A 25,993-nucleotide genomic window follows, 5' to 3' on the forward strand; every position below is an offset into this window, starting at 1 on the left:
TACACCCTTCTCTAAAACAAAATACTCTGTCTTCAAAGTCATCCTTCTTTCATTGATGATTAGGATTCGTTGCTTACATTGTCCCTCATCTAAGTGTGCTTCCTGCATTGAAATGAGTCTATTCTGATCATTTTGATTTCTCCACTTGATCAGTGATTGTCTTTGATGACTCTTAATGCCTAGTTTTTTCCATAAGGAAATAATACAGGAATTGCCAGGCCTAATAAACTGCTAGTTAAGAATAGTAATAGCTTTGTTTTCTCGCTGCAGTGTCAGTGAGCAAGGGTGAGTCTAGTAGGTGGAACACGTGGCAGGTCTGCAGAGTCAGGGGCAGAATCTGGAGCAGTTCTCCCAGCTGGTGGGAACTCCAGCTGTGGTCCTCTTCATCACAGAAGCGGATCTTTCTGCATCCTCGTCAGATATTTTCCTGTTACTCTGTCAACAAAGGGCAGAGCTGTTATTCCAAGAATATCTACACATTCAGGGGACTCTACCACCTGCAGTTTTCTGGTACCTTTGCTCTGTGAGTGCTGTAAGTAAAGAGGGCTGGGCTGCACTAAGAAGCACTGGCCTTGGGCACAGAAAACCTGTACCAGATCCGCTCCGCGACGTTCCACCCCATGGCCTCCACAGTCCGCTCATCCCGAGTCAGGCTGTCCTCTGTATGACCATGCCAGGTCTCCACCTGGGACAGCTCCAAGGTGGAGGGCCACTGGAGGCACAGGAGCTGACACTAGGTGCTTATTCATCCCCCTGTTATGATGGTTATTAATTAACAATAGGTATTTATATGACAAGCAAGCTTGGTGATCCAGTGTGACAAGAAAGAGAGAGGCTGTGTTTGCATATTGTCACTAACTGTCTTACATTAGTCCAGGTCAGCAATTTTCCACCGTTGTGCACAGGAATTTTTACAACATGCAGTGCCTGAGTAGTTACTGAGGGGCACTGAACTCTTTTCCCTTAAATTGTCAAATAAAAAATGACAACAGTCAACACAACAATAGCCATCTGATGTGAATGAATCAAAATTATTCCTATTTTTATTTTGGTCAGATTGGCAAAAGAATTTTTTTTCTTGGTGTGCCACAGAAATTTAGTAATTAGTTTATGTGTGTCATGGGATGAAAAGGGTTGAAAATCTTTAGTTTGAGTTCTAAGAGCCCTTGTCAGAGGCAGGCTGGGAACAGCTGAGAAGGTCTCTGTTGTTCCAGTTCCCCCTCCTCTACCTTCTCTTTCATGTATGTTGTTATTTTAAATTTATAAAAAATGTAAATACTAATATATAAATTATTAAAGTCTATTTGGAAAATAAAGAGAAGAGGACATTGCTCTGTAGCTGCATGAATATCTTGGTGTGTTTCTACTCTAAACACAGGGATTTGTCTGAATTACTCTTTCTGACGATACGTAGTTGGGTACATACATTTGATGGCAGACCCCGCCTGTGGATGGGCGGGAGGTGGCAGACACCTTTCCAAAGGAGCGTCTCTTGCATCCAGTATGGGATGGTTCCTGTGAAACAGGATACCCCTCAGGAGACAGGTACTGGGCAGGAGGCAGGTACTGTCTCCATCCCCTCCTCTGTGGAATTCTGTTCCTAGTGCCATATTCATGAGCTTGGCCTTGCTGAGGTGATATTCTCCATCCTCCTCTTGTCATCAGGGAATGGGTACCTGGCTCTCACGTCCTGTGCAGCCTTTACATGTGAGTGATGGCATAGTTACTGTGAAATGTGGGTTACGGCCATTTTTGCATTCTTCACCAGTGTTTCCCGGGTGTACGCACTGAAAAGTGACTGTTACATACAAATGCTCCCACTGAGCAGAGCTGAGGTGAGGGGCGCTCCGTGCAGGTACTTCACGGAGCCTTCTGTGACATGGGACCTGATGGCTGCCACCGTGTCCCCACCTCGTTCGGCCGTGCAAGCTTTTCTGCAAGCACTGTCCTGCTGGGTTTTGTTCCTCCAGAGGGCCTCAGGAAGTGCCCATAAGCCGACTGATCGATTTTCCTCTGGCATCCTTTTCTCTGTAGGAAATCTGAGGCTGGCCTGATTTTTTGTTTGTTGTTTTTTTTTCTGGTTAAATTTGTATGGGGCTCTTTTTGTCACTTATCTAACAGTGACAAGGACAAAAGAGCAGCAGTGCCTGTGTTCAGAGGGGGCTGGGTGTGCAGTCCTGATGCAGAGATGGGGAGGGAGGAGCAGGCGGGACCTGGGCTTTACACAGCAGGTCCCCCATCTCTGGTCAGGTCAGGCCTTGCGTCTTGGAATCTGCAGGAACACTGGGCGAGGAGCCGACTCCTGTCATCAGGACAGTTGGGTGCAGAGTTGTCATTTTCAGTCAGAATCTGCACAGTACAGGAAACTCGGTGGTACTTAACGCGTTGCCCACATGGGGGGCTGGGGGCGTTTCTAGCTGCTCTCTTAGCTGTAAACGCTTTCCGAGACTTTCTGGAAGCCACTTACGCAACAGGACTTAAAGCCAGAGCTGCTTTGTTTCCTTGAAGCTGCAGATTCATGGAGGTGTGTGGTCTCTCACGCTGGTCCTCAGTGTGAAGGGCGTGCTCTTGGGGTGAAGGAAGTGCCTTTACTGCCCTCACGGGGTACGAGAATAATTTGATGTTAAAATGAAAGGACCTGGCGCTTTGTACTTTCGGTTCTGCATAGAAATGAATCTTGAAGGTGAAAGACCTACTCAGAAATGAGCACCAGGGTGACAAGAACTACGTGCCTCGTAAGAGGGGTGTTTGTACAAGGTAGCACTAGTATAGTAATGAGAAAGGTGCCCAACACATCGCAGGCCTTTGTGTTAGCTTATGCCAGTGTTTGTGGTCTGATGTCATCGATGGGGCCATAATTCGTTTCCTTTTCTTTCTTACATCCTTGGTAGGTCAAACTGTGCTGAAAATATCCGCAAACACATTTTACATACTGGCAAACACGAGGGGGTCAAGATGTACAACTGTCCCAAGTGTGACTACGGCACAAACGTCCCTGTGGAGTTCCGGAACCACCTGAAGGAACAGCACCCTGACATCGAGAACCCTGACCTGGCTTACTTGCATGCAGGTAAGAGCTGCAAGTCTTTCATATGTGTGGTTTTTAAGAGCACTTCATTTTATTCATCACAGTAGTTATGATGCAGTTTGTCCATTACGGTCATTTACTTCAATGTCTTAGAGTTCGGGACAGTATCTGATCCAAGACTTACAAAAGAGGACATTCCGGTCTTATCCCACTCAACTATAAAACAATCTAAATATGACAGAGTAATTATCCCAGGACAACAAAGTTAATAATAGCAAATATTCAAAACAGTTGAACTGACATTATAATTGCTTGCGCTTCATATTTAGACTAATTGATAACATTTTAAATTTATTTTCAAAAACTATTTCTGATTGAAAGTGTTATGCCTGGTCACTTTGGACCATGGTTTTCCAGTGAATACCTGGAAAGGAAGAGCATATGACCAAGGAGAGAGTGGAACAGCGTGGGTGGGGGGACATGGTGCCTCGTTCCCAGGAAGTTAGGAGGGCCCTGATGCCCAGGACATGTTGGCAGAGGCTGCTTCGTTCTCTTAGCCTCGTTGGATCACATCAGGTACCCTGGAAGGATCTGAGATGTAGCACCAGCTTATGGTTTAATTAACAGCATGCCTGAGTGAGGAATCTTACTGTGCAGAAGTACAAAGTGATAGGTATGAGTGTGGGCAACTATCTCAGGAATTTCTGTGTTTATATCATATCCATGGGTACAGGGATGTTTTAGGCAGTGGCTTTGGGATCAGTTAGAGCTGCTTTTAGTTCTGTTTCTTTCTTATTGGCTGTGTGACCACAGGTAAGCTGACCTCATCATACCTGAGATTTCTCATGTGTAAATCCATGTGGTGGTATCTCTTGAAAGAAGCAATTGCCAACCTTTCGGACCATCGGAACACCAGTGGTCCGTGGACCATCGGTTGGCAACCGCTGGTTTAAAGGATCATTGTGAGTTTAAGAAGGTAATGGCTGTAAAGCTATGAGGCTCTCAGCATAGTACCGTCTATGCCTGGCATGACAGGGGATCCTGGGTGTGGGCGATGCTGGGAATGTGACAACAGTGTCTGAAAGACATGGGACATTCAACAGTGTCTGAAAGACATGGGACATTCCACAGTGCAACACTTGGTTTGCAAATATGTAAACACTGCTCATATACTCTCTACAATAAAAGAAACAGACTTGGTGATAATTTGAATTAGAAGAATATCTATACATTGGACAATGTCTGTATATAAGATTATTGTAGTTTTCTGCTGATGTCTTATTTCCAGTGTCTTTGTTTATGCTCACATGATTGACTTTTTAAAGTACTGGTAGAATTTTTGATTTGGTAATCTCTGTTGTATCCAGGGATAGTTTTGAAAAAGAAAAAGAGGTCAGTTGTCTGCATTTTGGTGATGTTACTGAGGAGGTTTTGAACTGCACTGATGAAGTGAAATGGAAGCATCTTCTGCCATCAGTCCCTGTGGGTTCTGCATTAATATGAGCACCTGACAGCAGATCTCGAACTGCTGTGTCTGAAAGGGCCAAGCAGAGCCAGCTCAGGTTGTGGTTGTCTGCAGTGCTGTTTCAAGTCCTATCTGCGCCTCTTCTCAAGGTGCAGCTGATCTGTGCTCTCTCTCTCATCCGTGGCTCCAATTAGACATGAAAAGTGGGTTATTCCCCTAAAGTAAAGTATCTCTAACTTTTAAATGAAGGAAACACCAGAGAAAGGAGGGAAGCTGCCTGGGGAAAATGTTCGCTTTGCCGTCCTGCACCAAGGGAGAATGCTGTGCAGAGTGAGAAAATGACCCTCCTTTCCTTGTATTTGTGGGATGCTCGGGTGTATACCCTACTTTTCTGTTGATATTTTTATAATTCTGTTAAGAATGTTCTCCTGTGTAAGTCATAATAGCAGTCCTCAGTATTTTCACAAAACAAAATCCATAGGTACATGTGGGTGTCAACTGTGTATTCCTTCTTCTGCGAGACAAATATTGCTCTTCAGTAACTCTTTTGCGTTGGTTAAGAGAAAATTGTAAAAAGGTAAATTTTTAGATTGACTGAGTCTTCGGCCTTGTAACTACATCATTTGTAATACGTTTAAGGATGTGTGAAATGAGCCTTCCTCCGGCTCTAAGCATTGTGCCTAAGAAAGTTTTCTTGAGAATTCCAAAGGACAGACTTTGAGTTGTGCCTGGGCAGCTCAGAGGTTTGTTGCTTGCGGGGGGGAGCGGGGGGTTGGGGGGCGCGGTAAGCTCCCTGCTTGTCTCCCCCTGGAAGACTCAGCAGTGGCCTGGCCACTTTCCGAGTACGACACCAATCAGGACTGAAGTTGATTGAAGTATTTCAGGGTTTTCTCTGAAAAGCCTGGACTTTAACTGTAGTAAAGGTTAACATCTTTTCTAAAGGTGATGATCAAATTTTGTTCTCTTTTCAGAGGAAATTAAGCATTAAGTGAAGACATGGTATTTCCCCAAATTTCTTTTATTTTTCTGCTGTCATAGTTTTTTTTTAAACATTTAAATTAATATGATTTTCATCAGTTCTTACATAATAAGACTTAAATCATTTAAACATATTCTTTAAATTATTACCTGAACAATGCTATAGCAGATGAATCTGTCATACTCTCTTCACAAATTGGGATTTTCATATTCTCTAAGATAAGCAATTTTTTAATTCCTTAGACCGTATTATTTAACTGCATTTAACCCTCTTCCATGGCATTTTCCTCTTACCCACTTATGAGAATAAGAATGGGAAAGTTTGAGTCTTATATCTAAACTCCAAATCCCTTTTCTTTCTAATGGTAACTAATTCAGAACCATTTAAACTGTACTTAACTGATTCCTTAATTCTCTCCAAATGTCTTACTTCATACTCAGGCAGATGAAATTTCATCTTCCACCTCTGAGCCCATTTGCTTAATTTCACAGTTAGGATGAAGCAGCTGCACCCTTTGTCTCTTCACCACCCCCTTGGTTCAGTGGGATATTCAGATTTCCTAAAATAAATGATTTTCTCCATCATTAATTAAAATCATTAGTCTTCTGATACGTAGACCTTGGAGATGTAGTCTTCTTCCCAGTTCCCAGGCCCTCTATTTTTAACCCTTGTTACTTTCATCCCTTTTGTTAGTTGGATGCTCTGATACATGTCATGACGTTTAAATTCGTTTTGTGGAAAGGTCCAAAAATCCTGGAAAATCCTGACAGTTTCCCATTGGTTCTCCCTTACCTAAACCAATTATTACTTCAACCTAAAAAGGAAGGAAATTTTTTCTGACAGAGCCTTTGGTGAATCTGTGCTGACTCACTCCTATTAATGTGTACTTCCCCAGATGTATCATTAAGCTCATCCATAAGTATCATCTCAAATTTTCTTCCTAATATAGATGTTAGACTTGCAGTCTATAATTTTCAGCCTCTCCCCGCTTTCTTTTTCACCTTCAGACTGGATCCCTTGTTTTCCAGTCTCTGATACTTACCCACTAACAAAAGACTTCCTAAAATAATTAACAATTCAGTAATTGGATTCTTTAACCTTAGTCACCATCCATGGGTTAATTTACTATCTTTTTAACTGCTGCTAAATATCTTTGTTCCTTTCAAACTTCTGTCTAAATCTTCTGTCTCCTCTGTAAGGCTCTGTCCTCTGTGTCCAGCATGTCAAGGCTCATTGGGTATTTTGGTAACTGGCTTTCTCTTCGAGTCTTTCTCACTCTCACTCGTGTTGGAGTTCCTAAGTTTAGAACTATCTTACATCTCTTGTAGTCAGTGGGTAAGCAATGTCAAGATTATCATTAACCACTTTTTCAGTAACATAATTGCTCTCTAGGACTATCATCTCATTGGTGATGTTTATCAACACTGTTTACTGGTAAGTTTAGCAGACCCTCTGTATTCATCACCACCTGTCTTTTGTTGAATTATTACTGAAATCGTTTTTTTTTTAAACCTAATTATACATTCTTTTTTTTTAAAAAATACATTTTTATTGATTTCAGAGAATAAAGGAGAGGGAAGAAACATCAATGATGAGTGAAAATAATTGATTGGCTGCCTCCTGCACGCCCCCTACTGGGGATCAGGCCCACAGCCCAGGCATGTGCCTGTGCCTGGAATCGAACCCAGGATCCTTCAGTCCGCAGGCTGATGCTCTATCCACTGAGCCAAACCAGCTAGGGCTAATTATACATTCTTAAATATTTTAAAATGTCATCTGCCTATGAATACATGTTTTCTCTAACTTTATTGTGTCTGAAAGCTACCTTTATCTGCTTGACACTGTGGAGCAGGGGTAAGGAAATATTTGCCACCCCGTGTCTATCTGGCCCACCCTCTGTCACTGCCTTCCCAGGGCCCCAACGGCCATCCTATTTGTATCTATGTACGGTGTCCTGTTTTAGGAGGTTAGTGTGTGGTACTGAAGAACTCTATTATTTTACAGTCATGTTTTGCCTTTTGAATTACAAAGAATGAAAGAGAAAGGGTAATAATTGTGTCCATGCCAAACTTTTTTGCTAGGCCATTAAATCTTTCAAACATGTCTTTGTTAGGAGCTATTCTGATATTATTTCATGATTTTTTAAAGTAGAGCTTGAAGAGGTAACCTTGCCTAAGGGGGATGCATAACTGCATTATGGCCCATTGAAGTTCATGCCTGTTTGTCTCCAAGAGTTTTCCAGTAGCATAGTCCTGCATATGCATGGGCTTAGAAAAGAGAGCAAACAGCACCTGTTGTTAATGAGATTCTTATCATGGAAGCCTTAACATTATGGAGTTTTAAGATTTCAGATAATCTGTAAACATGTAGTAGGAAGTAGCATGACATATACTAGTATGATTGAACAAAGCACTAGGACAAATGTTTTCACAGCTGTACTGCTGCTAGTGCAGAGCCTGGTGGATGGATGGACAGTGAACTAGGGGGTTTAGTGTCCTGAGATTATTGCTGTTGAGATATGTGACTTTAAGCAAGTCACTCAACCATTCTGTGGCTGCATTCTCAATCACGAAAGGAATAACTGTTTAGCTTTTCTTTTGAATATAAGGTTCAAGTGAAATAATGCCTATGAAAGAGCTTTAAAAATTATCTGTATTGAGACGTTCTTTACAAGAAAAGCTAGTGGCCTTTGTTATTGTTATTTTAATAGTAGGAAATAGAAGGAAAGGATTGGAATGAATTTGTATGTATTTTAATTTGCCATTAAGAGTAATGAATCTCGCCGAAACCAGTTTGGCTCAGTGGATAGAGCGTCGGCCTGCTGACTGAAGGGTCCCAGGTTCGATTCCGGTCAAGGGCATGTACCTTGGTTGCGGGCACATCCCCAGTGGGGGCTGTGCAGGAGGCAGCTGATCGATGTTTCTCTCTCTATCCCTCTCCCTTCCTCTCTGTAAAAAATCAATAAAAATAAAAAAAGAGTAATGAATCTCATACTGTGGATATGTGTGTGTTAGTGGTCATACATGTATTAGCATGACACTCTGCACATATATCCAAAGTTAGGGCAAAAATGTCTTTAAACAACTTTTTTTTATAGTGGAAACTTATCACCTAATTTATTTGAATTATTTCTAGTCTTTGTATGTTACCTTCTATATATTTCTAAAAATAATTTTTAAAAAAAGAATATAATTCTGAAATAATGTCCTTCCTAGTGTATATTTTAATATTCTGTGAAATCCATAATGGCATTCACAACATTTAAAATAAAGTCAGAGCACACAATTAAAATACAGCTTTTGTTAGTAACACCTAATAAAATTGGCTAAAGATATCGGAAATTCATGTAAATCTATTCCATTTATCATCTTTGATGATTTTGGGCCCTGAGAGCTTTCAGGCTTCTCCCCTTGCTACCTGATCTTACAGAGAAGTTGTAAAGTACTGTTTAAGTTTCTCCAGAATAAAACCTCTCTCCTCTTTTTATGTTGGGAGGCCTAGCTGAGTATAACGAGCCTGTAGAATCCAGAGCCGCTGGGGAACTTGCTCAGGCTCTCTCCTGGCTGCCGCAGGTTACACAGACATTTGCAGTGCGATCACCTCATCAGCAGGCAAAACTGTGATTTATCTGAATTGACGTTTGTAGCATTTATGAGCTGAATTCTGAACATTAAATATATATATATATTTTAAAAAGGAAGCAAAATTGTGATCTTATCCCCCCTGACAACTTCATTTATCAAAATTTTAAAGGGAAAAAATTGATCCTGGAAATTATAGTGGGGGCAGTGTGATTGTATCAGGTGATTGATGTGGCTTTATTTTTATAGACCGTTTACCAACTGTTTAGTTCAATATAATTTATATATTAAAACCTTTACATCCCCTCACAGACATACCTCGACTCCGACTAAAATACAGTTTCATGTGAGGGGAGCAGGCAGGTGCTGACAAGGCCTGCAGCTGATGGTGCCATCAGCGGAGAGCAGCACAACTGGACTGTAAATTACGAGGGAAGTTTGAGTGTACTGTGTAATTAGTTCTGAAGTTTAGGTTAGAAGACGTGAAAATGCACCTTATGGTTCACTTGCAATTTCATTATTTCTATTTTCAGTGAACAGAATTGGCATTTAGCAAGTTGTCTGATTTTACTTTTTATTTTTCAAACAATTTAAAACATACAGAAAAGTTGAAAAAATAGTACAGAAAGTTCCATACATTTTTTTTTTTACTCAACTTCGCCAAATGTGGACCTCACAGATAGCTGCAACACAGGTCCCCAGACCAAAGGGTTAGTGCTGGCCCCGTGCCTTTCCTCGCTGGCACTTTATCCAGGTCTCCCAGATTCCCCTTGTGTTGTTTCCTTCTTCAGAGCTCAGCTCAGGCACCAACTCATCCTTAACTACTTGTGTCTGCTCAGTCTTCTCCAGTCCATGGCAGTTTTTAGTCTTTCATTCATTATCTTTCATGTCCTTGAGACTTTTAAAGAATATGTATCAGTTATTCGCACACTGTCACTTATTTTGCATTAGTCTTATGTTTACTCCTGATTACTCAAGATTTTTTTCTTTTTTAGAATTCCCCAGGATAGCTGTGTAGCATATCAGGGGTACATCATGACAGACGACATAACCTGGATGGTCTAGTACATGGTGTCTCTCTGTTTCTCTACAAGAGATTTATTGTTGTCCCCTGTATAATTAGTGCACAATATGGGAGAGATAATTTCAGATTATGCACATCTCCTCAAACATTTGTCCACTGATTTTTTACATTTATCAGTGAATTGTGCCTGCAACAAGACATGCGGAGACCTAGTGATTTTCTCTTTCCCTCATTCCTTCTACATTTAACTGGAATTCTTCTTTAAGGAACACCTGTCCCTTCTCTCCCAGTTTTTTTTTTTTTAATTTAAAGTCTGTATTGTTTAAAGAATTATATATGTCTCTTTTTCCCCCCATTGACCTCTCCCCAGCCATTCCCACCCCCCCAGCATATGCCCTCATCTCCTACTGTCTGTGTTCATTAGTTATGCACATATGCATGCATATAAGTCCTTTGGTTGATCTCTTACCCCCATCCCCCATGCCTTCCCTCTGAGGTTGGACAGTCTGTTCAATGCTTCTATGTCTCTGGATCTATTTTTGTTCATCAGTTTATGTTTTTCATTATATCCCACAAATGAATAAGATTATGTGATATTTATCTTTCTCCGACTGGCTTATTTCACTTAGCATAATGCTCTCCAGGTCCATCCATGCTGTTGCAAATGTAAGAGTTCCTTCTTTTTTACAGCAGCATAATACATTGTGTAGATGTACAACAGTTTTTTAATCCACTCATCTGCTGATGGGCACTTAGACTGTTTCCAAATCTTAGCTATTGTAAATTGTGCTGCTATGAACATAGCGGGGGCGGGGGGTGCATATATCCTTTCTGATTGGTGTTTCTGATTTATTGGGATATATTCCTAGAAGTGGGATCACTGGGTAAAATGGGAGTTCCATTTTTTATTTTTTGAGGAAACTCCATACTGTTTTCCACAGTGGCTATACCAGTCTGCATTCCCACCAGCAGTGCACAGAGGGTTCCATTTTCTCAGCATCCTCTCCAGCACTTGATGTTTGTTGATTTGTTGATGATAGCCATTCTGACAGGTGTGAGATGGTACCTCATTGTCATTTTGATTTGCATCTCTTGGATGATTAGTGACTTTGAGCATGTTTTCATATGTCTCTTGGCCTTCTGTGTGTCCTCTTTCGAAAAGTGTCTATTTAGGTCCTTGGCCCATTTTTTGATTAGATTGTTTATCTTCCTTTTGTTAAGTTGTATGAGTTCCCTATAAATTTTGGAGATTAAACTCTTATCAGATATAACATTGGCAAATATGTTCTCCCATGCAGTAGCCTCTCTTATTGTTTTGTTAATGGTTTCTTCTGTGCAGGAGCTTTTTATTTTGATGTAGTCCCATTTGTTTATTTTCTTCTTAGTTTCCATTGTCCTACGACATTGTCCGAGCTGTGTCGGTAACGATATTGCTACGAAATATGTCTGATATTTTGGTGCCTATGGATCCTTCTAAGATTTTTATGGATTCCCTTCTTATGTCTAAGTCCTTTATCCATTTTGAGTTTATTTTTTGTATGGTGTAAGTTGGTGGTCTAGTTTCAGTTTTTAATTATTTTACTAATTTGTATTAGTATGGACTCACTTTACTCTGTGGTTTATACATAGTTCAATGGCACTGTTACTTGTTTCTTGCTGAAACTGCTCCATTTCTGCCATAATGGGCTCTTCCATGCGCTGCTGTGTCCTTTGATGCACCCTGTCCTTTCAGGAGCATCTCTTTGCTCTGGGGCAGCACACGTGCTCCAGGGTCATCGGTGATTTCCCCGCCCTTTTCCTGATACCCACCTCTTCCAGGAGCGCTGGTTCCTCTTTTGGAGAGTGGAATTCAGAAACAGAGATGTGTTTTCTGTGTGTGCTCATTGCTTCATGGCCCCTGCTTATGTGCCTTCTCAACATACAGAACCAGGAGACCTACATGGGCACAGTGTTCCCGTGAATATACATTGTTTTACCTGTCTGACTCCCAGTTTGTCTATCTAACAAATTATCTTAGGCCTAGATGTAAAAACCTAAAATTATGAAACCATTAGAAGAAAATATAAACAAATGTTTTTGACCTTCGATTAAGCAGGGATTTCTTGGACATGACACCAAAAGTACAGACAATAAAAGAAAAACTAGATAAATTGAACTACGTAACATTAGAAACTTTTATGCCTCAAAGAATACCATTAAGAAGATGAAAGGAAAACCTATAAAATGGAAAAATAAACCATAAATCTATCTTATGAGGGAATTGTATACAGAATATATAAATAAAACATAACTTAATAATAACTAGTCAAATAACCTAATTTAAAAATGGCAAAGGATCTGAATAACCATTTCTCCAAAGAAGATGTCTAAATATCCAGTAAACACATGAAAAGATGCTCAACACCATCACATGTCAGAAATGCAAATCAAAACCACAATGAATTACAATATCTAGGTTGTTTACTTTTTCTGGCAATTATGAATAGAATTGTTGTAAGCATTCACATATAGGTTTCTGTGTGAAAGTTAGGTTTCGTTTCTCTTGGGTAAATACCTGGACATGAGCTTCCTGGATGATATGTGTATATTTAACTTTTAAAGAAAACTGTTTTCCAAAATATCTGTACATCTTATATTTATACTAGGGGCCCAGTGCATGAATTCGTGCACCTTGAAAGGAACTGTGGGTCGCGAGGCTACAGTGGGCACAGGGGTGGTTCTTGGCCCATCCTCTGTGCCCCTGCCTGGCCCCTCCTGCCACAGCCCCCAGACCCCTCTCTGCCAGCAGCCCCACTCCTGTTGCCACTGCTCCCATGCCCTGATTGCACCAGCCCCGCTCACACCCACTGATGGTGCAGAGCGATTGGGGCCAGAGCCAGCAGCAGGTGCGAGTGGGGCCAGCACTGTCAGTGGGTGCAAGCAGTGGCTGCTGCCCCGATCACCGCTCAGAAACAGGAGGAGGTGGAGAAGCCCTCAGGGGTGATCGGGGCTGGCAGCTGCCGCTCACACCCGCTGACAGCGCCGAGTGATTGCGACTAGTACCTGGTGTCAGCAGCGGGTGTGAGCAGCGGCTCCAGTGCCAGCTGCGGGTGCGAGCGGGGCCGGCGCCAGCAGCAGGTGCAAGTGCCAGGCGGGACCATGGCTTACAGGAGCAAAGAATTTTCAGTAACCACCAGAGGCTTGCCCCAGTGATGGCGACTGGCACCTTGCCTTGGTCTGGCATTCCCGCTCACCTGCTCCTCCTCCCGCCATGGCCAATGCCCGCCATGTTCCGCCCACACCCCCTGGTGGTCAGTGCACGTCATAGTGACCAGTGTTCAGTTGTTCCACTGTTCGGTCTATTTGCATATTAGCCTTTTATTATATAGCATTTATATATATATTTATATTTGAGTTGTTATTTAACTGGAATAGTTTCACTTTTGCAATACAAAATAATTCTGGAGATTAATTACACAACAATGTAAATATATTTAACTATACTGCATTGTACACTTACAAGTAGTTAAGATGGTGCCCTGGCTGATATAATTCAGTTGGCTGGAGCATGCAACAAAAGGGCTTGGGTTGGATTCCCAGTTGGGGCACATGCGGATGGACGTTTCTCTCTCACATTGATGTTTCTCTCTCTCTCTCCCTCCCTCTCTTTTCCTCTCTCTCTAACATCAATAAAAGCATGTTCTCAGGTGAAGATTAAAAAGAAAAATGGTAAATTTTATGTTGCCTGAATTTACCACAGTTAAAAATTTTAAATATTATAAATACATATAAAAACCCAATTGCCCTTATCTTTTATATATCTTGTATATATCTATATTAGAAAATATTAAATAGGTATGTCTATTGGTGAAGGGTCATTAGGAAAGTGAGTTGATTGGGATGGGGAAAATGAAAATGGGGAAGTTAATACAGAAATTATACTAATTGGCTTAAGACTCTAAAATTCAATAGACCAAAAAGATGTTATATGATACATGCTAATCAGTATCTGAAATATATAAATCAATTGAGTAAATTTACGAAGTTAATTTATGCAGAAAAATATGAAGAAGCAAAATATTTTAGCTTACAGACATGCTTACCCTTTCTTATTTTCTCCATTTTTTATTTCTAAGTAAGATTAAAAACACTTAAATACATTCTTTTAATAGATGAAATCCATCATAGTAATGTCGTCACTTAAATCACCTAATAGCTTTTATTGCAGCAGAACATAGTGAGGCCCCGACTGAGTAAAACGGCATTTTTGATGGCTGGTCTAGATCCTTCCTAAAATGCTCTGCTCAGACAAGTTCACCCTTGTCACAGCTATTACTGCCATTTGTTGAGGAGCATGTCAGCGTGATTGGCAGAGAGTCATTCTTTCGTCTTATGAAAAATCATAATTTTAATGCATGCTTAAAATAGAAACTGAGCATAAGTGATTTCCTGTTTATAAAGGAAAAGGCGAAACTCCTTTGCAATTAATGTAGATGAATGATGCACATGGCATGGAATATAAAATTTAATTTTCTTTTTATTGGGAGAGAATTCTTTGTGGGGGAACTGCCTTTCAGGATTTCTTCTGCATTCGTTGTCTGGTTCACTAGGGTAGAATGAATTACAATACCAGTTTCTTTCCATATGTTGGCCAGGGACAGATTTAGGAGTAAGGTTTATGCCAATTAATCTCTTTTAGTGATAAATGTCTTAGAGTGATTAAATAAGTTAATATTTGTAAAGTACTTACAATAGTGCCTGGCATATATTAAGTGATCTGTAAGTATTTAATTAATAAAATATTGAACTGAAATTACTCTTATGTCTTCTGGGTTCTTTTTAATTATGCCAGTAGGTGCTGCTCTTGAGTGACAAGAGTAGATCTTCCAAGTTATATTTTACATGTACATAGGTACCCTGGACTGTTGGCATAACTGGCATATTCACATTTTTATACCCTTTTCTCTGGATTAAAAATGTTGTTAGTATGAAATGAAAGAGACATGAAAATGCCTAGGTTGTTTTCTTGAAACTTTAGACTACTGTTTGGTAGTTCTGTGGTTGGTTTCACCTAAGTTTCTATTTTTTTAAGAGGTACTCATCTCATGACCTTTCCCACTTGTCAGGTGGTTAAGTATCATATTTTAACATTCTTTATATTAATAAACAAATATTTATTGAATCTATTGACTTTTTTTATAATTTCTTTATTGGTTAAGGTGTTACATATATGTCCTTATTGACATTTTTTGTAGAGCATTTAGTCAACACTCTGAGCTTGTGGTACTTCTAGGCTCTGTTAGATTAGCCTTGATGTTCAGACAGAGTGAGCTGCAGGCTTAATCAAGGACTCCACAGAAGAGGGGCCAGATGTAGGCCCTCTTGTGCACGTTTAGTTGTAATGGGATTTAATGACTTGTAAGTGCTCTTGCTATAGAACGAGTGTTGGAGACAGTGTTTGCTATAGGGATGGAACAATAGTGCTCAATTCAAGTGCAAAGGAAGATGATATATCTCAAGTGCAGGAAGACAAGCTTGGGGGACTTGATTTTGTGAGAACGAGGACTGGGAGAGGTGCACAGAGGAGACAGGTGGCACTGATCAGGTCAATAAGTGGACTATCTGGGAAGCAAGTTAAAAAGGTGGACTGCATAAACCATGCAGTAAATGCCAAAGAACCAAGAGAGATAGAGCAGAGATAGCCCTTTAAAATTTAAAAGTGGCTTAGTACAATTTAGGTTTCTTTTTCTTTCACTTGACTGTTATTTTAAGGTGTTACCTTTGTCCATATTTCTGGTCTTTTCCCTCTATATATATATAAAAAAGTTTTTTTGTGATCTATGCTTTTAGATCGGGAATCTTTAACCAGTCAAAGAATTAATTTTGTTTTTAGATATAACTCTGTTCTAAGACTTATCTTTTTTCACCCATTTTCTCTAAGAAAATGTGTTGGACATTTTAAGAATGTTTATATTCAGTTTGAACATATCAAATTAAAAAAAAATTTACATTTGAAATCCAGATCTATATATTTTCATTATTTATGGCAGGATTAGTTCATCTTCTAGGCATTAAGTTGTCAAGATAGTTACCTGTTACATTAATATGTATAATCATCTTCACTCAACACGCAAGAAACAGTAGTTTATTATCATAACACAAATAAAATTGAATGTGCTTGGCCTAAAGCTTTGACTTAGACCTGAAATATGATGGTAATTTATTTAAGCATTTCATCTGTGTGTTTGTATTCAGTCACACATCATTGTTGTGTGTTCCTGCTCTGATCAGTGCCCTTCTGAGTGAGCCCTGAGCTTCTACACAGTGAGGGACAGGACACTCTTCCCCACCACTGCTTCTGTCTCCTGAGCAAGTAGAGTTCTGGAAGATTTCCTCAAGTGTGTGGCTTGCTCCTGCTGCTAACGCAGCCATACATAGGACCCTTGTCTCTGATATGAATTCTATTTTAAACCCCAAACCATAGTGTTCTAGAAGATTGTGATGTGATGGTCCCAGTTACATTTTTCACCCTGTAGAATCAGATCAGCAAGGCACCAACCACTCTCAGAAACACAGTATTCCAACTGTTCTTTATAGTTTCAATTTATTCAGGAAAAGCATTTTCACTGTGTCTGGTAACAACTTCTGAATCATATCACTGAAAAGTTAAATCAGTAGTTTTTAACACTTTTAGTGGGTAAGGTTTAATAAACTTCATTGAGTTTATGAGATTTATATTCTGCTTCTTAGTATGTTGCAGAGCACATTTTAAAAGATCTGACATGATTACAAATTAACTTTGAGAATTTGTAATGATTCTTGTCTGAGATCTACTGAATTGTCAGCAAATACATCTTGGGCTTTCTCCAACCCAAGATGTATGATAAGCTCCTTTATGGCAGGACCATGCCTGCTCTGCTCTCTGTATAGGGGTACCCTCCTCACTCAACTGGGTACCCCTATACAGAGAGCAGCGCAGGCATGGTCCTGCCATAAAGGAGCTTATCATTTATTGGAGAATGGATGTTAATTAAACAACTACACAAATGAATGCCCAATTGCCACCTAAGGTCCATAAAGAAAAAGTCGAAGATACTGTGGGACCCCTTCTAGGGAAGTTATCTCTGAAGGCAAGATGAAGACTCCTCACCTTATTGCTCAGCCCAGACAGCGGCTTAGAATCAAGGTGGAGAGAACAGTCCAGGCAGCCCAGCACCAAAAAGGCCCCAGGAAAGAGGGAAATAGTGAGTTTAGGAACTATAAAAAGGTCTGTATGCTTTAATAATACTTTTCTAGTTGATTTCATCTTAATCGACGTCTTTCACAACAATTTTTTCTACTCCATATAATATAGAAAAGACCTAGAAAGTAGCATTGAATTAATGCCATTGTATTCTAAAGAATTAACCATTATATTTGATAATATTTATTTCATATGAACACACACTATTTCTCAAATTATTAGCCTATTTTTAAGAGTATAATCTCATTTAATTTCCAGAGCAAAACTGGGCTACCATGACTCCCAAGGTGATGGTGAGGTTGAGAAAGTGAAGTAAAATAACTGACCGAGCTCACTAGGCTAGTAAATGCATTTTGAAGCCCGCCCCTGGTGTCAGTGGAACCAGCACCATGCTGCTATTTCATGTTGGATAACACTGTTTCATATGTGATTGCTTGGGTTAAATGTCACTGCAAAAGTCAGGGTTCGATCACAGAAGCAGAGCATTAGGAATGCTCTAGAAAAAGGGATTGATTATAGAGATTGGGCCTTTCCTGATTGTGGGAGCAAAACCTTAAAAGCAGTTGGTCCCTAATAGAATGGATTCTCTTGTCTGTATGAAAATTCACTGTAAAACCAGAAGTTTAGATGTGCTACCATGTTTATAGACATCATATGTTGGATTTTCTTGGCAAAATGCTACTTTTTGATATACCGGACATATGGTCAGTTAAATTGAAGACCAATTTGTGAATATTCAGTTTTAAAAACTTAAGAATATAACTGGATTTGAGTCAATCCTTAAAATTTCATAGATATTTACCTGCTCTTAAATATAGACACGGGGAAAGGTGTTATCTATATATATAAAAGCCTAAGCGACCATCCCAACCAAACGGATGACCAAACAGGCTGCGTGGGGTGACTAGACTGGCAGGGGGTTAATAAGGGGCGACCAAGTGACTGAGCAGCAGGCTACGTGGGGCAACCAGGCCAGCAAGGGGGGTTAATGAGGGGCGACCAAACGACCAAGCAGCAGGCTGCGTGGGGCGACCAGGCCGGTAAGGGGGTTAGTGAGGGGCGACCAAACGACCAAGCAGCAGGCTGCGTGGGGCGACCAGGCTGGCGGGGACGGGGGGGGGGGGGGGGGGAGGCTGTAAGGGGCAACCAGGCCGGCGGGGGGGGGGGGGGGTCAGTTAGGGGCAATCAGGCTGGTAGGCAGAGGCGGTTAGGGGTGATCAGGCCAGCAGGGAGGCAGTTAGGGGTGAGCAGGCAGGCAGGCAGTGAACAGTTAGGAGCCAGTGGTCCTGGATTGTGAGAGGGATGTCCGACTGCCGGTTTAGGCCCAATCCCCAGGACAGTCGGGCATCCCCTGAGGAGTACCGGATTGAAGAGGGTGCAGGCTGGGCTGAGGTGACCCCCTCCCCATTCACGAATTTCGTGCACCAGGCCTCTAGTATTTAATAAAGATGATACTTGCTAGACCTGGAAGTACTCTGTTGCAAATACCCATAGTTCACATGCTATGTTATATGCATAACACTTACCAGAATATCTGCAGTGTGTTTCATGACTTGGGTTGCCATTTTAATTCATTCCCTATCTTTTACCCTTTCCAGTAATTTTGCCATTTATTTATGGAATGGGCCATATAAAATTCAGAATTCTTACCTTCCTTTTTTGTTTTTTTTGAGAACCTTTAACCTTAGAATTCATTTATTTATTATGTCCATGCAGTGATCATAATTCTTCTAATACGTCTTTTCACAGACATGGTGATTTCATTTCTAGGCATAATGCTTTTAGTAGTAATAGTTTATATCTATTAAAGAGTGTGTGTTTTGGACCATAGTACTAATCTAACTAATTTTTATCATATACTCATTACAATTCTAAAATTTAGATTTTCTCTATTTTCTACCTTTGGGTGGATTTCCAGGTAGTATTTATTACAGTGATTTTTCCACCTATTTCTTGACTGTGACTGTGATATTAACCTTTTATAATTAAGACGCTCTGTCTCTTTGACACATAGCATGCCCTTTTAGTTCTTCTTAATTTTTTTAACCTCCAGTCATTTTTTAAAAATTGTATCCATTTACTCATGTACCACTTCGTTGGTACCTTTCAAATGCTAAATGCTGTCTCATTTATCCTTAGTAATCATGCTGGATTTTTCTGTCCTTTTTAATATTTAGGTTTTATTGGATGAATGTAGATTGCACCTTCTCTAACTGTGTCTTAAATAATTGCCACTTAAGGGAATTAAGAACTACAAGGGAAGGAAAATGCTGACCCATAGACTAAGCAGAGGGAGAAAACGTTCCCACTGGGTCCAATTTCCTAAGAAGGACCATCAGGATAGTGGCTGGGACCTGAAATTATGGTCTGAATGACCTCTAGCAAATGTTCAGTTCACAAAGGAACTTGCCTGTGTGTGCACCAAGCAAAATAGGGCTAGGTAGTAGTCACCCCACGGAAGAAAGACAGCCAGCTCCCTGTCCTTGGCGAGGTTATAAAAGCTCGAGGAGAGAAAATAATCATTTAGAGCATGGAGACAAGAGTTGACATTGCAGGATAAGACGTGACCCAAGGTTTAATACAAGCTAGCGCAGGGATGCCTTTGATCCAGAAGGTAGGTCAAGAAGTCCCTTAAATTCTAAACATGCACTTTTGATCACATCATCTGTTTATTATTTTAGGACATAGTTTCTGTTGTTTGTAATGCCTAGACATTTCTCTAAACAGGCATACTTAAGCATCCTTAGACTGTCACACTCTGCATTTCTCTTATATTTTATTCTATAAGCCGGACTCTTGAGAATGAATATATTGAAAAATTAGAATTGAAATACAAGAAAATTGATCTTTTGTTATTTTAGTTAAAACTTTCTATATTGACAGATAATCACTATGATATTTTCTATTTAAATACAAAGTATAAGATAACAGGTAGATTTTTAAATGTATAATGATATTCAGTAGCTCAGTAATAACTTGACATCAGAAGTCCAATTAGGACTATTGTAAACAATTAATTGTGTTTCTGAGTCTTTTATTTATCAACCTGAAACACTTAATAATTGAAGTGTGAAGAAGAAAGGCAATGATGTCAATTAATAAAAAAGGCATTATATCTTTGTTCTAAAAATATTCACATGAATTACACTTTATTTTAAATTCTTACATAGTCAAGTGATGATGAAGACAAACATCATAATATACTGTGTATATGTGACTTCAGGGTTTCATAAGACATGAAGAACTGAACTAGATAGGAAAAGTTAAGTAAACAAAGTTTTACAATCAATTGTGAGAAAGTATTGGCAACATGTAGGACAGAGATAGGATTAATATAGCCCAGTTCACTCTGAAGGTCACTATTCCTGATTTACAGAAACCTCTCTCAAATTGATTTAAAAAAAAAAGAGGCAAATTGGAATAGGCATTTTAAAATGCAGATTATCAGTAAGTATATGCAAAGATGTTTAACCTCATTAATTATCAGTACCTCAAGACAATAAGATGCCAATTTTTATCCATTGGCAGGAACCTGAAAGGTTCAGAATCACCAGTGATTGAGCACTTGTTGGAAAATTGGAAATCTCATATGTTCCAGGTGTGAGAGTATGTTGTTAACACTACTGGAAAGTGAGCTTAGACGTACTTTTAAATTTTAAAGTGCACATACCATTTGACTCATCAATTCTGTTAGGCATAATTCTATGGAATAAGTGTCCCAGTGTGTGAGGATACTTTGTTGTTAGTTATTGTAATGGCCAAGAGCCAGAAACCATGTAAATGCCATCAGGAGGGGACTACTCATAGAGTGGACAAAGACACAGTTATTAAAATGAACTGGATGCATGTGTGTTCACCTGATTGTGACAAGTGTTTACATGCAGAAAAGGAGGTTGCACATAATGGACATGCTGTGACTATCTCTTTCTTTAAAAGGGTGGAGAAATAGCACCCTGCATGTATATTTGTATGAGCAGAGACTCATGAAGATAACATGCACTAGCCTGTTGATATTGGCCATCTCAGGGACAAGCTTAGATGACGAATGGATGCTACGTATTTTTTTCTTCATGAAACTCAGTATTCCAGTGGCTTTTCTTCATAACAAAAACATGTTACTTCTATAATTTAAGAGCTTTTAGAAAGATGTTAAAATGATATGTTGGGAATATTCCTAGCTTTATTTTTTAATGTATGTACTTGTTTAGAAACAATGATGGACCTAAAGGTATAAGCTTTTCTGTATTTTCTATAACATGTTGCTTTTTATATTTTAAAGAGAAGGCAGCAAATGCTACTAAAACTATTCTGAACACCTGAAGAATCAAAATTAAGGAAATAGGTCCCTCCCTGCCAGTGATGTCAAGATGGCCAATATGCTATGAAAGACAAAATGATTGTCTTAGAAAGAAATAAGCCTGAACTCTGAGCTGACTCTGGCCCTTCCCTGCGTGTGGCCATGGGACACTTAGCGCATCTGTTAGCTTTGAGTTTTGCATGTAGGAAATGGGTTCAGAAACCTGTCCAGTCATGGAGATCATGGGAATTAGCTTATTACATCACGAAAAGTCTCTATTACAATGCTTCTCAAATAGTACTCACCAATTAAATCATCTGCTTTCTCCTAAGATTCCAATAATATAGGGAATGCATAAAGGGTCTCAGCAGGGCACTTGCTGGGAAGGAAAGGGTAGAGATTAGCATTCTGGGTGGAAGAGCAGGTCCTGGCAGCAGGGTACTGGCCAGAGCTGGAGAGGAGAGGCTCCAGATGGGGCCAAAGAGGTGGGGAGGAGCCAGAGTGTAAGGAAACCAGGGAAGTAACAGAGGGTGACTTGGTGAGATTTGTGTCATTCACTGGCTTTGTGCCTGTGAAGTATTCAGCTTTGCTGTCTGTCTCCTCAAACACTGAAACGATAAGTCCTGCTTTGTAAGAGGAAAATAAAACAAGTGTCCATGAGGTGTCTGCTACATACCGCTCACTCAGGGAAGGTTGGTTCCTCACATGTCCAGATCCTTCCATTGACCTCCAGTCCCTCTCCCAACAGCAAGTCACAGCATCAGCTGTGTTAGGGAGAAGGCGAATTGGGGGACTCTATATTTTGAATGTACTACATTTTCTTTTTCTTTTTTCTTCTTCTTCTTTTTTTTTTTAATCCTCACCGAGGATATTTTTTCCATTGGTTTTTAGAGAGAATAGAAGGGAGGGGGAAGGAGGAAGGGGGTGGGAAAGAAGAGAGAAATCAATGTGAGAGAGACACATTGATTGGTTCCTTCCTGCACATGCCCCAATAGGGGCCTGGGATGGAACTTGCAACCCAGGTATGTACCCTTGACCAGGAATCAAATGTGAGACCATTCGGTGCATGGGCCGGCTCTCTATCCACTGACCCACACCACAGGACACATTTTCTTTTCTTTTTATATTTGCTTATTTCTTAATTGGGTTACTTGAACCATGTATTCCCTCCCTCCCTCCCTCCCTCCCTCCCTTCCTTCTGTCTGTCTTTCAAATGTTTACACAGACACATCCTTTGTTAGTTCAGGTCAGATAGTGAGGGAAGGCTCTAGAAGGTGCTGACTGAATCCATGCAGTGGAGTTGGGGGGGGAGGGGGATCGAGGCTGGAGACACTTCAGGGGGTAGTGTCCCAATCATTGTTTCTCTCTGGAAACTTCTTGACTCGAGGCTTTCCTGTTGGATGTCCTTTCTTCCTGTTACTTGTCACCAGAACGTTATTCAGTGATTTTTGTGATGCCCTGCATGATTACAAACCACTCCTTCTAATCCCTAATTGCTTTCTGATCAGAATCCTGAATTTTCTTGAGCATTTATTTGAAGGTGTCTTCAGTATCCATACCATGTGCACTTCAGCCTCCTCCCCCTGCTGGGCTGGTGCGGCCCATCACTCGCACACTTCCCTTAGCCAGGTGGGTCCCTGAGCAGATGAGGCTCCCTTTTTGACCTGCATTCATGAAGCTGGAGCTCTTAGTAGGTTTGCTCCCTAAGGATCCATTGATTGAGAGGTTGGGAAGGTATTCTAGACGTGCAGAGAAAGATACACACCCACAATCAATGCGTGCATTGGTAAGCATGTGTTTGAATATCTGAAAGAAAATAGGGTTATAATGAATGAGAATAAATAGAATTTCTCAGAGTACAGTTAAAAAGAATAAATTATTATTTCTTTAAGTAGTAAATAAAGTTCCTGGGATTTTTCCCTTCATTTATTTCCTATTACCTGAAGACTATGTTTGATGATATCAATGTAAAACTACATTAAAGATGCTTGTAGAAGAGAAAATACACATCCTTGAGCTGAACCCTACAAAATAGAGCAAAAACTTCCCCAATACTGGTGATATATTTATTAATGCTTGTTTTGTTCCTTCATATAGAAACTTGAAAAAGCTCTGCTAGGGTTTGAATGACTTCCCTCCTCATATTCTCACTCCTCCTCACGCACAGAGCTCTTCATATTGTCACTCCTTCTCCTAAACAAAATTCTTCATATTCTCACTCAGAGCTCTTCATATTCTCAACCCTCCACATACTCAGAGTTTTTATGTTCTCAATGACTGCAAGATGGCAGGAACGGGAATGAATAAAACCTGTCAGCCTCAAAAATCATCTCCATGGCTGAGTTTAGATACTCTGTGGGGCTGATGAGCACTGAGATTGTGAACTATTAGTAGAAACGTCAGAGAAAAGGATATTGCAGTGTTGATCTCCACCTGAATCCCTGTGCATGTATCTTTCCTGCAAAATGTATGGTGGGCTTTTGAGGTCGTGAAAGTGTGTAGAGCCTCATGGATGCTGGTGACCAGAGAAGAATGAAGACCATCACACTTGTCTTAAGAGCTCTTCATAATCTTGGATGTTCTAGAAAGATTTTTATATTCTTCTGTTTGTTTCTTTTCTGAGCAAAAGTTTTGGTAACAACAGAAAACCTGGGAAATGTACCTACTGACACATGGGTGTGGGATCAGATCTAATCAAACTTGTCCTTACCACAGAGACAAGACTTTCCTTGAATGATTTGTAAAAATAGTTTTAATCCAAATAAATAAATAAATAAATAAATAAATAAATAAATAAATAAAGCCATTCCACACATGCTTTTATATAAGGCACTTGGTGTTTGGGCCTGAAGCACATGTTCGTAGGTCGCTGATGGCCTGCAGTAACCATGCCCTAGGTGTGCCCTCTAAGTGAGGTCAGTGCCCACACCTGCCTGGTGCACTCCTTTATAGGGAAGTCCTACATTTACCAAGTCTTGGGTGTGATACCAAGGACTTGATATATTTGGGGTATTTTTTCAGTGTTTTTTCTTCTTCCACCATCTTTGAAGAATCAACCTCTTTTTTAAAAAAAAAAAAGTCTTTATTGATTAAAGTATTACATATGTGTCCTTATCCTCCCATTGCCCCCCCCCCCCCCTATTCCCCACTCATGCCTTCACCCCTCTGTTGTCTGTGTCCATTGGTTAGGCTTATATGCATGCATACAAGTCCTTTGGTTGATCTCTCCCTCTTACCCCCACCCTCCTTTTGAGGAGTTAATGACTATTAGATCCTATTGGAAGATCTATTATTATCCTGTTGTAGAAGTTTTCTAGATTCTACCCCCAAAGCAGTCACTTTAAAAATCATTGGGCCTGATAGTTAATATTTATTGTGAAAATGAATTCATTAGCATTATTTCCACTGAAAAAGCCATGCTTAGAATTTACAACCTAATGACATATTACTAGTATATTGTTATTTTCCTAAGAATTCTGATTTTTTTTACATCAACTCATCTAGAGATTAAAAATATAGATGTCAGTGAAAGAATAAGTGTAAAATTATTCCCTCCACAGCTAACGTTTAGATTTTATGATACTCGAACTTTTAGCACATTGGAGTTCTTTTACAACTGTTACCTTGTGCACGAGCATTCATTTTCCATGTGAAGATTGAATTATTTGTCTAAGTCACTGCCCTACTGAAATTTCACAGTATATTTGAGGGGAACTAGACCACGAACACACAGGTTGTTTGTTCTCCATGGAGGCTCAGACATGGATATACTGATGAGCGAGATCACAAATGCAGGTACACTTTGTATTTAAAGTCCCAAATTCAAAGGAGACAGTTTAGGTTTGAACAGACCTCATAAGTTGGTTGATACATTGTACTGTTCAATCAAATTGAACCACAGCTACAACAATCAAAGTCTTGGGCGAACCAGAATGTGCCTCATAAAGTAACTAGAATGAAGAACCTAGTGTGTGACTCAAATTTTCCAGCCTGAAATCCATTCTCTTGACAAGCAGGGTAAGTAATGCAAGGACAGTGTCCTGCTAAGTGTGGCCCTGCAGGGCATGGTATTGGAGAAAGAGTCACCACTAAATGCCTCAAAGTGACACTGGTTCTACCAAACAGTTTCCCCCTTATTTAAACCTTTACAAGGCTATGCTGTGTATTATCTGTGGCTCACCTGGAAAAATGTGGATCGCTAATAGAAATAGGGTGTTGTAATGGAATAAAGTGTTTCCCACTTGTTAGCATGTTACCAAATGATTGAAAGCAGATTACATATAATCTGTGTACTCATTACATCTGAGGGGTCTGAAAGCTATGTGTAATATTTAGTGCTTTGGATTATAGTGGTGCTTATATTTATATCCCACCAAAGGCATCTACTCGAATGTGAG

General features: G+C 40.1%; 1 protein-coding gene across 1 annotated transcript in view; it reads left to right on the plus strand.

Moving 5' to 3' along the window:
• Window positions 1–25,993, plus strand: part of ZNF407 (zinc finger protein 407) — a 398,590-nt gene that overhangs the window by 290,529 nt on the left and 82,068 nt on the right. The window contains exon 8 of the mRNA XM_079783559.1: window positions 2,892–3,070. Coding sequence (XP_079639685.1) covers window positions 2,892–3,070 — 179 coding nt within the window. The remainder of the gene's footprint in view (window positions 1–2,891; window positions 3,071–25,993) is intronic.

The sequence above is a fragment of the Cnephaeus nilssonii genome (genome assembly GCF_951640355.1).
Source record: "Cnephaeus nilssonii genome assembly, chromosome: 11".
Lineage (NCBI taxonomy): Eukaryota > Metazoa > Chordata > Mammalia > Chiroptera > Vespertilionidae > Cnephaeus > Cnephaeus nilssonii.